At 32.9% G+C, this 13552-nt stretch overlaps 1 protein-coding gene across 1 annotated transcript in view; it reads left to right on the top strand.

The window, feature by feature from the left end:
* Positions 1-13552, top strand: part of LOC118194995 (membrane metallo-endopeptidase-like 1) — a 176585-nt gene that overhangs the window by 70012 nt on the left and 93021 nt on the right. Inside the window, exons 14-16 of the mRNA XM_085809597.1 lie at positions 795-904; positions 2851-2909; positions 8781-8832. Coding sequence (XP_085665723.1) covers positions 795-904; positions 2851-2909; positions 8781-8832 — 221 coding nt within the window. The remainder of the gene's footprint in view (positions 1-794; positions 905-2850; positions 2910-8780; positions 8833-13552) is intronic.

Below are 13552 nucleotides of genomic sequence, written 5' to 3'. Positions count from 1 at the left end.
TGTTATTACGCTCGGCCGTATTCAGGCCCTTGCTAAGCTTCGTAGTCAAATAAGTTAAGGGGCCAACTCGATTTGAACCTTGATAGCTTCGGCTATACTTCTTTAGTTAATCTTAGTTTTAGTTTAATTTTTAGTCTTTTAAGTTCAAGTCCAAGTACGGGCTTTGCTTGTACACTCCCAGGCGGAGTCTTGTTAAATCTTATTGGAATAATAAAGGGTTAGTTACCCTTCTATCTTGTTGTTTCTTGTCACCGAACTCAAGCGATTATTCGCTTATCAGTTCTTAGATTCTTCACTTCCAACATTAACTTAGAATTCCAAAGTGAGGAACTCTACAAGCAGAACCCACTGAAACCAAAATTTAGCATTTTTCTGCGATGCTGAATGTGGAACAAACTAATCAAAAACCTAAATATTCGAAAATCAGCCTGACCTAGTCCTTTAGTGTTTCGTCAAAATTAATTTAGCAAACGTTAATTGAGTTAAAATCATTCCATGCTTTTATTGTCTCCCTGATGTGAAATAATAAGCCTACACTGACAAATACACACTAAATTCTGAGACTAATGTTCAGTGTCTTAAATTATTCTGTGCCAATGATAAAATTTTAATTTTAATATAGTTCCCTTACCAAAGGAACTAATTTAGAACTGAATCATAATTAAATTCTTAAACTCTAATGAAAATTTCCTGCTATTTAAATAATACAATCATTCTTCATTTTTAAAAGCCTAAAGTGTTTGTAATAAAAAAAATATCATTTAAATTAAGACGATGACTCTTTACCTTTAAAGGAAAATATGCCTACTATGGACGATAACGTGTTCGAGAATGATGTAAAATTGGTAGAACACAAGGTCATGCAGCTGATTAAAACTCTGAGACTAAAACTAGAAGAAGAAGAGTACGTAAGCATTCTTACTAAAACTAGTTCTTCAGATATTTAATCATCAGATTAGTGCATTATAGATCATAATTATTGTCACAGTTTAGGAAGATTATAATTACTTTGTAAATTTAACTGCTAGTTCAGTTATTTATTATTATTGCAACTGCTAGTTCAGTTATTTAACTTTTAACCCTATTTAAATCATAATAATTAATTTTTAGAGTGTTAGAGGAAAAAAAAACTCGTGAGTATAAGCAGAAGTTTACTTAGCAAACCAATTTATCATTATTGAAAGAAAATTAATAAAAACTTTCTAGATCGTTTATGTAAATGGTAGTGCATTTATTAATAATTTTAAGATTTTCTAATACACAATTAAAACAGATAAGAAGAAATTATTGCACAATGAGAATGAATAAAAAATCTGCGTGAAAAAATATGCATTTCACATTTGATAAGGAATTAAAAGAAATAATAAATGTTACATCATTTTTTGGTCTTTTAATTTTTTAATGGTTTATTTTAGAGAAACAAATAAGACTTTGTGAATATTTTCACATTGACTACATCTTAAAATCAAAAGTTATCTTCAGAAAGTAGTAAGACGTCGTAGCATCATTCTTGAGTATTAGAATTCAGTTCTTAGAATGAGTAGTCTGGCCGATTCATGGATTTTCATTACATGGATCTCAGTCCCCTAAAATTTCGTATCCGTTATAATAAATCGATTAGTTACAACCTATAGGCTATAAAATACCCAAATAAATTACTCCAGATCATGTCTGGAAATGAGAAAAACAGTCCTTTCCATATTGTTAAAAGTGGTAGCTTTCTGTAGACAAACACTAGCATTTCCTCTTATGCTGAACAAAAGATAAGCATTCAAGATAAACAGAAAGAAGTAACTGAAGAGCGCATCATTGTTTCATTCCGCTGTAATGCAAGTGGAGAAAACTAAAGCTTCTTGTTAATGGAAATGCTTCTAGTTCCTGTGCTCTTAGAAACAAGATGAAAATAAAATAGCTTTCAATCTTTTCCTGCTAAGCTCCAGAAACATCGAAAAAGCTTTTCTGAATAGTTATGTTCGTGGATAAAAGGGCATACACTTACCAATTTATTCTTTGCTCGATATGCTTGTTTGAGATAAATTCTTAGTTACTACATGTATCAGGAAAATTATTTTTATGAACTGCGAATTTATTTCTTTGATAAATGCTCGATATGCTTGTTTGAGATTCATGCTTAGTTACTACATGCATCAGGAAAATTATTACTATGAATTGCGAACTAACGTAAAAGTTTATAGCATTTACGAGAATCCGAAAAATGAGTTAATTAAAAAATGACCTTATTTTAAGTTATAGTTAAACAATTTTTAATTCATTTTAAAGTAAAATAAATATGAAACAGTTAAAATAAATGTCTGCCTTATTGCGGTAATAGAAAATTTATTAAGAATGAAAATCAACCATTTTTATTTTATACAGAACAAAACTTCGTAAATTAAATGTGTTCATTTAGATAAATATCACTCAGGTGCATTTTAGTTGTGAAAAATATATTTTAGTTATATATTTTGCACAACTAAATGATTTCTAATAAATTAAATAAATTACAGAAATGAACTCATTTCTGTAATTTTGCTTCTGTAAGTCGAAGCGTAACTCAGAGAATAAAGATCAATCCACATAAATCCATGCTCAAGTCTATATACACACATTATCAGTACACGGATAACAATCACATAAGATTAATTCTTTCATCTATACATTTTACAGAACTGTGTTTTATATAATTATTTCAGGTTGTTTAATACATAGTAATCCACAGTTTTTGTTGCTTTGAATGATTTCGTGAATTTGGATCTCAACATTAGTATAATGATTCATAATGATTCATTTCATTTATTTATTTAGCAAGTGGGTTTTTTTTTTTTTTTTTTTTTTTTTTTTAAATTTTAGGTGGCCAATATCTCCAATAGAAATTAACGCTGGATACAACAGAAATCTTAATGCTGTCAGTAAGTATCTCTACAGTACCTAGTAGGTTCAAAAGCGTTCGACAAGTCTCATATTATATATTGGCTTGTAGCATACTGCAGTTAGGTGACTTTTTATATTAAGCATTTCTAAATTTAACAGCTGCCACAAAGAGTAACGCGTGCAGCTTCTGGATATCGACTTTTATCATGGATGGATGTCTACTGTCTAAATGAATTCCTTTGTCCATCATTTAGAATTACCTTGATTCTACTTCAAAAGTTAGTAAATTAAGACCTCAAACTTCCCGTGAAACACTATGAAATAATATTTCCTATACAAGTTTTGCATTGGATGGCGATTGCTTCAATACATTAATACAACGGTGAAATATCCGCCCTTAAGCTATATTTGCCTCATGTGAAATCATAACGTTTAATAACATATGCTACCATATTCAGTATTTATGATCGAGGTAATAATGTTTCAAAGAAGTTTTTTCCTTCCTTAACTGCCTATCTTCGTAGTACGGTTGAAAAGACGTCCGGCTATCTTCGGGAGGTTCGGAGTTCGAATTCCATGGGTTGGACAGTGTTGCTTTTCATTGTTCGATAAATATCTTATCGCTGTAAAACATTTTTTTTTTTTTTTTTTTTTTTTCATAACACGATACAGATCTTCCTCTTTGTCGTTGATTAGTTATATAAAAGCTAAATCTACTTTATCAAAAATCAAAAAGAGGGATTTTTAAAACATTTTTAATTTAATTTCCTTGCAGCTAGGCAGTTTAATCACATGTCCTCTAAATTCATCATTTTCGTGTATTATAGGTGACATATAATATATGTGAAAATGCAAACACTAAACACGCACCTTTTTTTTTTTTTTTTTTTTTTTTTTTCTTTGCATGTATTTTGATAATGATCATAATGATCTGTTTGGGAGAAGAAAAATGATTTTCTTTCAAGTACCCCTCTAATCCTCATCTTACAGCTATTAACTTCGTTTTCAAGACTTATCTTTTTCTATGATAGTGCGTACGTCCACGTGACTTACAATTAGTTCGACATATAATCTTTACCTTAAATAGAAAGAAAATATTTAAAAATTAAAATGCCAGATTTGGCATTGTACATGCTTTTTAAACTATATAAGGTCTATAATAATTCACACTTAACAGATTAAATTTTGTTGCTCAGATCCAGAACCCCTTTTTTTTAATTTCTTAATGCGTCTAGTTTCTTTTATATGGATATTAATGTAAACATAATTTTAAGAATCCTCATGAATCAAAGCTTAAGAGTCTCAATTATTCTACTTAGTGAATTCTAATAAAGCAAATTTATTCACAGTCACTTTATTTTCTAAAGTTGTCAAAAATTGTAATGAAAGAGTAACAAAATTTAATATTTAAATAACATTTAAAGCAAACAGCGTTAGGATATTTGTGTTAAATAACAAGCTTACTCAGGGTAATATTTCTCAAAATGTACAGTGAAAATCGTTTTAACACGAAACTGAGGGGATTGAAGTATTTTTTCGTGTTAAAAGAATTTCATGTTAAAGGATATTGAAAAGAAAAACATATATTCAAAAAATTAAGTTTATTAGAGTACATTTTATTTACATAGGTATGTATATATGCATGTATTTAATAAAAATCAATGATACAAAATCATCTACAAGAACTTAATTTAATACAAAATTTTAAAGCTTTTTGAAAAATAAAACATTTATTGAGTTTTTGGAAAATAATCTGATATTTTTCTTTGTATTGTCTTTTTTACCATCAAATTATTAACAAATTGTTCCGTGTTGTCCATTTTGTTATTCATTTCACCATTGGAATGTGCGTCTAAATAATTGCGTATACTTTTTATGATGTTCCTCATTTCGGATGACGTGGGAACAGGAGCTGCATTACTCATTTCATTTTCTTCTGCATTCGGAATCTGCATTAATGATATTTTTTTAGCTTTGAACAAACTCCAAAATGACTTTGTCTACCATAATTGGAGTTGTACACACATTATCATCAACTACTGCAGCGAATTCTTCCTATAATACAGTAGGGCAGTCCATTAATACAGAAACTTTCTCAAACATTTCATTAAGTGTCGGCTCAGTTTCAATACCCTCCTTCTCCATTTCTTTTGGCGCCAAAGAATCTGATACTTTTGAGAATCAATACGAAAACAATTTTTATTCATCCTTGGAGTCGCTGAATTCCATGCAAAGTGCAACATTTGAAGAGACAGAAACATGCAGAGTGCAACATATGAACCAAACTCACAGCTTTTTCTCACACTGCGATGTGAGATTGCGATATGATTGCCCACATCCGTAAAATATGTCTCTATAATTATTTTAAAGTGTCTCTCAAAAAGATCAACTGATCAGTGAAAGGTTAGGGATCAAGAAGACAGACAAGAGCTTTATGTTTCAAAGATGATGCAGTATTGCCAGTAATTTTATAATAATATCACAATACATTTAGACAAAATGTAGCCGATAATTTGAGCTTATTATATACAGAATGGATTCACATTTCGCATTTTTGCTCCAAACTACATTATTCCTAGTATACATAATGCTGGGAAAAGTATAAATAATAAAAATATCCTTTAATCCCCCCTAACAAAATACGATAGCAATCCACTTCAAAATGAAGAGTATAAATTTATGGAAAAGCTAACAAATCATTTTCAAATAGTATTCGATGATTAATTTGATATTCATATTCTATTATGCTATTAATTATAGCAAAGAACCCTTAAAAGATCATATTCTTGACAACTGACTACATTTATGTAATACATAAAAATGGACTAAAGTACTTAGCCTCCTCCAGAAAGCACAGAACTGTAGTACAGCACCAATTTTCGTAAAAGCGAAATTCGGATAATTGGGCAGGCAGTGTAAAATTTATTCCATATCTGCACTGGATAGTTTTAAGAGCCATTAGGAATAGTAACATCCGCCACCTTCCCCATTTTAAAATGCATTTTTATAAAAACAAGGTTTAATTCATTATATTTTTAATCATCAATAAAGAATTTTGGAATCAATAAAGAACTTTTCTTCTTAAGAAATACCTCCGAAATGCGACCATATTGATTGCGAAAATGCGACTTTATCCTCAACGTTCTTAAACATAAAAATCGAAATGAATCAAGATCTCTATCCCGCTTCAACCACTTTATCAGCTGCATCGAATATGCTGAAGATGAGATTTGCTGGGTTAAACAATACTATATTCATTTTTCTCGACAGATCATAGTATTTCATCATTTGTAAAATTCGATATCCAAGAACTTTTAAATCGGTTTTTAACAGCTCATTAATTTTTATTTCATCATAATTTAGATTTCTTCTGGTCCCCGTCATTCATTGTAAGATAGGTTTTTGCAGTACCATTATCACTACTTATGTCGCATCATAACTTATCCAATTGCTCCAATTTATGATCAGGCATCGATACTGAAGAATTCGGTTAAATTGACAGCCGGTATTTGGTAATCTGCTGCAAATAGAATAATTTATTTAACTAAAAGCAAATGAAAATAATAAAGTACAATCAGTTGTACACTGGAGGTTTTCATTTTTGTTAGTAAATGAAAAATGCATCTAAGACAATGAAATTATCTTCAATAAAAATCTATTTTCATTTCTATCTGTATTATTAATGGGACGAAATGAATGATGAATAGTCGACATGCTAAAGGCTCTGAACACTGGTAGACTGGTCTTCAAAATAAAGAAGATTTTCTCATTTTGTCTATTATCTCAACAGGACAGATTTTAATGAAGTTTGGCATGGATATAAGTAGGTATAACATGTAAAAACGCGCGTAAGTCTCACCGGCGCAGGAATGTCTAAAACAGAGATTGGATGGTCGAACGAAAAAAAAGGTTAATAAAACATATGGCCTTTAACAGTCGTACAACCCTTTTAACTTCACTTCATGCACAAAATAAGGCATTTTATGAATCTTTGTGGCACAGTAGGTCCCATTTCTGCATCTATGTTCTTTACAGGTTCCAGAAGCTTCTGGGAGGGAAAGGACGATTAGCAATTGTGCTCCCAAAAGCGTCCCAGGTATGTTCCATAAGATTTAAGTCTGGCAAGCTGATTGGCCAATCCATCCCTCTAGTATCTTCAATTTCCCGAAAATCATCCACCAGCTTAGCCCTATGCATGTGACCGTAGGAATCCGTATAAATAATATATAATATCCATATAAATAACAGCCGTATAAACTTTTTTTTGGTATTATATCAGTTCGCATCCATAACAAATTTCATTAAAATCAATTGATCAATTCTGGAGATAATCGAACAAATACGAAAAGTCTCTTACTTTTTAAGACTAGTGTAATTCATTCCAAGGTCTAATAACTGAAGGGATTGGCTACTGGCTGTTTTCATACTTTTCCTCATGTGCAATCTGGAATGCGAGCTAGTTTCCCTTTAACATTTCTACACAAAATTATCCTTTCTATGATAACATACTTTTACTTATTTATGTCTGCCAAATAAGCAAACTCAATATTTAATTTTTTTCCGTATCTCATCTTTCGAGATTTCTTAATGAGAATTCATTAAAGCATTTCAAATCAAAATAAGTGAAGAGACACATCACAAGTTGTCTTAACAAATATATGAATTCCAGTAAACCTTGCAGCATTATTTGTATAATTAATCAATAAGTAACACAATTTCTATTTAGGTAGTATCTTATTCAGTATTTATGATTTACTCAAAGTATTCCTTATATTATATTTCATAAATAGTGCTGGACATACTAATATTCCACCCAGGATTCCAATGGAGGATTTACAAAATAGAAGGCTCCTGTCACCTGAAAATTTGGGGGCTTCCATCTTGAAAACTCTTCATTACTTTTTGAAAGTAAATGAATTACTTGGGGCTTCTGGGCAGTGGGAACCTGGCAGTTGTGACTTACGCAGCCTCACAGGTTTAGATGGTTTATTTTGTGGGGATTTATTTAATTTACTTAACAGTTATTTTATGCTGAAGTAGCTTTCTCATCGCTCTTGCTTTCAACTCACACTTTCTTATCAGAATGCAAATTCACTACCGCACGTCTACTCAGATGAGGTAGAAAGAAGTTAGTATTTAAGGGAAGGCTTGGAAGATGAACTCAGAGCGCGTTCTGTCTGTCTGAAGGTCACGTTGCTAAATTTTCGATCTCTAGTGATTAGATTTCGGTGGCGTGGAGCTATTCTTGCCATTAGGTTTGTTTACGCCAACTTTGACCTTGGTGACACTTCTTTAAATAGTTTTCTAATGTCGAGCTCAGTTTATGATACCCAAGTATAAAAGACGTTATAATTTGAATATGCCAAAACACTCGAGAGCTATCTGCCTAAGGAGAAGAATGCCTTCCTGGAAGACATTCTGAGGAAAACTGGCTCATATACACGTTACATATAGGAAAAACCTCGAAAACGCCCACGCAACCTACCCTTTTGTTGAGATTCAAGCCCTAGATCGAACTACCTGTGTTCAGCGACTTTACCGCTCGGCCGCTGGTGGACCTCGCAATCTTTTAAATCCGTCTCTGGGAGTATTTGTCAATAACATTACACCTTATTGAGAGGTACGAGATCCTCGTATTTCTCTCCCTTTCATTCAAAACTGAGATGGTTCTTAAACAGGTAGCTTTTGTGTGTTTTACCTAAATTAAATAAACAGTAATAATACATTATCAGTAATGCTACTAAAGCACTTTAATTTTATGCCTGAATTTCCGAGCATGAATGTTCGAACTTTCTTCATATTTATTCTTGATTTTAAAAAAATAATAATAACTTTCAATTAATGTATTTGCATACTAATACCATTCGCGTTTATGCATACTAATACCTGTCAATTTGCAATCATTTCAGCTTTTCCTGCCGCATTTCTACAACTGCCGTTATATGACAGTTCTTTACCTCCGTGAGTATTTTTTCATAAATATATTCCATCAAGTACGGGTTTAAAAATTATTACGTATATGAAAAATATCTTATCTCATTAAACCATTTTAGCTTAAGAAATGAGCAATGCATCGTGCGTAAACATATAATGCACCTATAATAGTGTGTATATACTCAATATAAATGTATAAACTCAATATAACTTCTTTAAACGATTTCCTACAATTTATTTCCTCAGAGATGCTCTATCGGATTCAGGTCTGGGGATTGAGCTGGCCATTCCATCCGCTCCATACCGTAACCCTTAAGATATTCTTCAGCAACCCGTGCTCGGTGCGGTCACGCATTGTCGTCCATCAGAAGTCTAGGACCATTAGCAGCGGTATATAGGAGGACATATTGATCAAGGATCTCGTCTCGATATCTCACACTAGTCAAAGTTCCTCCATGGAGCACATGCAGGTCAGTGTGACTACCGAGAGAGATCCCAGCCCAAACCATTATTCCACTACCTCTGTAACTGTGTCTTTTCACAATGTAACATTGATTATATCTGGTGCGTTGTTCCCTCCAGATCAGCTGACTACCTGAGTCACTCTCCATTGTGAATCTGGACTCGTCTGTGAGGAAAACAGACACCCATTGTTGACTGGTCCAGGAGACGTGTTCTCTTGCCCAACATAAACGATAACCTCTGTGGCCTCGGGTCAAGGGGACACAAACAACAGGTCGTCTTGCAAACAGACCTGTATTGTACAGACGTCTGCGCACTGTAATATCTGAGATTCTTGTTCCTGTTGCCACTAAATGATCTGCCAGAAGCTGAAGCACAGTAATGTTACTCTTCCTTCGGGTCGAAAGAGTTAAATAACGGTCTCCTGCAGGTGCTGTAACTCTAGATCTTTCTGTAACATGTCTTCTAGACACAGACTCCCCAGATTCAAACTAATTCCATAGTAGGTAGACCACACTGCGAGAGACATTGAGACGTATAGCAGCATCAGCTCGTGACATCCTCATTTCCATCCATCCGATCGCCCGCCACAACGAATCGGGAAAACGACTTCTGGACATTGATAGACTCTCCTGGATATTGTCCACGAAACTGTAATAATAACTGAAGATCGACACTCGTCAACAAAAATTACAATTTTCGCATTTTTTTCTCCAACTCCTATATAAGTATTCATTTCTATAAAATAAAAGTAATAGCTATTTTTTTTCATATAGTTTCTTAAATTTCGTTACTGTGATACATATGAACTCTGAATTTAAACGTTACTGACATTTTTGTAATGGTGAGCTTTGAAAAACATGCTGTTCCTTAACTTTCGGAAGGCAGTGTATAAGACATTCCTCGAACTGCACGTCTTTGGAGGAATTTTGATAAGGTAGCGGCTGTTTCCTTTACACATACAGAAAGCAAACGAGAAGAAAAACACTCCACTTTAAAATTTAAAATGAGGCATAAAGCAATCTTATTTAAATCTACGCCAAACTAAGGTTGCTTTTTAGCCTAATTTTAGATATAGAAAAAGTCATGAAAATCACTGTCGATTAAAAAAAGTGGAAAAAACTGCCAGTGTTCAGCATTTTTGTCTCGGTCTCTAATGAGTACACAAAAATATTCAGTAAGAATAATTTACAGAGATTTCTCTCATTGATTAGGGCACCTGTTATTCTTGTTAAATAAAATCTTCTGTTTATGTATTAGCTAAAATATTTCTTATTCATAATAATAATTGGGGTTATAAGCAATATTACGTTATTAAATACAGAAAATGCTGTTATACGTAAAGACACAACAACATCAAAATTATTTTATAAGGGTACTTTACATTGGATGTACACTGCGGAAAAAAAAAGTGAGGACAGTTCTATATCTCCCGTTCTACTGGGCCGATTGATGAAACTCAAATTGTGTTCTTCATGTCTCGAAACCGCTACTTAGGATATATATTAGAGCAGTGGCGTATCGAGAGGGGGGCAAGGGGGTGTATGATGCCTCCGGCGCCGCTCTCAGAGGGGCCCCAAATGGTCTCCAAACAATATTTTCCGGAAAATTTCAGTTTTTATTTTGATCGATTTCTGGAAAATATATTTAAAATTAATAATTATTGTAATCTAATTAATTATTTATTTTCTCGATTTGTCTGATAAAATGTGTAATCAAAGGTTTGCAGTACATCAACCAAATATCTTCGCATACAAAATCTTCTGACCACTTTATTTCTCTGAAAATAGAGATATAGTTTTTATTTTTTTTAAAAACGTAATGCACGGATAGCTTCCGCTTTTTGTTTTAAAACGATAACACGACATTGTTCCGAATTTCTCAAACATATCCAATTTTTAAAAACCGATTTCATAATCTGGAAATGACATTTTGGGAAACTCCTAAAGCTTCCGCTAGAATGGATTGTGTTTGACTCTCCTATAACCGACTGATGGCCTTCCTGGTTACCGATTAGTCATCTTGCTGAAACATCGTATATTCACTGCTCCAAAGCATTCAAAGCGTGTCAATTTTTTTAATCTCCTACAAAAGGAATGCTGCATGTCGCTCTTTACTCCTTATCTAAAACGCACAGTTTTCATCGTCACAGACTAAATTTGCCCATTCCCAACTTCGTAAACGTTATAATTTTCCTTTATAATCTCTTCCATTTCCTTTTGTTAAAAAGGTTGCCGATTATATGGTTATTTTATACCATAATAATATCCCCTAATTGTTTTGAGCAGGGAATGTGACTGCAAAATATTACTCCGCAGTAGAAAAAACACTAAATCTAAAACTCTATTACAGTTATTACTACTTATTACTACCTATTACAGTTATTATCTATTACAGTTACTCTATTACAGGTGAAAACGTTTTCCAAACCTAAGAGACGCATTTCAAATATTCCTTACTATTTCATTATCAAATTCTATCTAAGAACGTTCGTTCAAAAAATTAAAGTAAATTTTGACATATTTGTAATCAACGATGGGACAAGATCCCCTAAGTCATCTAGTATTTTTTAAATGTGGAAAGAGAAAAATTTGAAAGGATCGACTAGGATGAAGTAATTGATAAATTTGCTTCATCCAATGGCAAGAAAAATGTATACATAGTAATTAATTGTATTAATGTATTATTATATTATTACTAATAAATATATCTACTCATCTATAATATATATTAAACTTTTAATTATTTAAAAATTGTACTTTTTAAAAACAATTATATAAATATGTAAAATAGATAATACATTTTTAACTAATTCTAGATCATCGTATGTCTGATTTTTCCTCCGACACATATATTTCCGATTCCAATGCTAGTGCAGTTAGGTAGTGACTATTCTTAATAACATTATTACGAAATGTACAGATGCGGTAAGATGGCTTCTCCGAAAAGCAGTTTAGGGTTGCAAAGTTTTAGGGTTGCCATAAATAGCATGGAAAGTAGGGTTGCCACTTTTGGCGAAAAATCGCCCATTTGGCGACAAAATTGGCGACATGCCAAGGTCGGATGGAGAACCTTCTGGAACGAATTCTTACCGGTTTAGCCCAGAATGTTCTCGAACACAAGCCGAAAGCTATATAAATCCTGCTGGTCCGCAGTCAGTTAGTCGCCGCTCAAGGAAATGAAAAATCCAATTCAAGACCTATAAGATCCAGCGTCCCACAAGGAAGTATTCTCGGTCCAATGATCCATCCAGATCTTTTCTACATATCAGATTTTCCTCGCCCTGGTTTGGACAATTACTCTCTGTTAGCATGTTATGCCGACGATACGGCAATTGCATTTAAATCCATCCAAGCTAATCATGCAATAGACAAAATGCAAAATTACCTCTATTCCGTAGAAGACTGGTGCACAAATTGGCGCGTAAAAATCAATGCTAGCAAGTCACAACTTTTAATTCTTAGCAAAACTAAGAAAAACATTGCATTTAAAGGTCTCTACCTTTTTCAGGAAGCTGTTCCTCTGGTCGCAAAGGCCAAATACTTAGGAATTATTTTGAACCAAAGGCTCACATGGTCTAACCACATTAATAGTGTCAAGAGCAAAGCCATGGGCATAATATGCAGATTTCTCCCGGTCATTGGAAAATATTCAAATCTTAGCTTGCTTACCAAAAAACATAAATATACCACTTGCATTCGACCGATACTTTGTTATGCTGCTCCTGCTTGGAACACGGTCACTCAAACTCAACTGTATCAATTACAAGTAGTGCAAAACAAATTTCTGCGCATTATTACTGATTCACACTATCTTATCCACAATAAACTTTTACACAGAGACTTAAAACTTGAGACGATTCCAGATTACATCCGAAGATCTAATGAAAAATTCTTGAACAAAGCTGTGCAATGTGACTTTGTTAATTACTCCCAAGTCTTTAATTATAAAATTCTCTTTCGAAGATAGAAGCATCAGACCACTTGCAGCTCACACCTTCATGGGAGGAGACGACAATTTTTTCACTTAGCTCCTCAATTGGTAGCTGTTTATACTTCCAATGCATCTGATTTTGATTGAAGTTCTTCTATAGCTTGAATATTATTCTTGGAGATTAATAAAACTAATGCTGTGGGATTTTTCGCATTGTGATGATATAGTAGTGTTGTAAATAGGTTGCTTAGGTTGTTGAGTTGCTGTAGTGTATTGCGTTCAATAGTTGTATTAAAATTGTGTTGTATAGTTGTATTGTATTGTGTTGTATTTAGCACTATTGATTGAGGTT

The sequence above is a fragment of the Stegodyphus dumicola genome, chromosome X2 (assembly GCF_044657685.1).
Source record: "Stegodyphus dumicola isolate Sdum_Otavi_A_Nest chromosome X2, ASM4465768v1".
In the NCBI taxonomy this organism is placed as follows: Eukaryota; Metazoa; Arthropoda; class Arachnida; order Araneae; family Eresidae; genus Stegodyphus; species Stegodyphus dumicola.
Note: the sequence above shows the minus strand (reverse complement) of the source record. Positions and strands in the feature narration are given on the sequence as shown.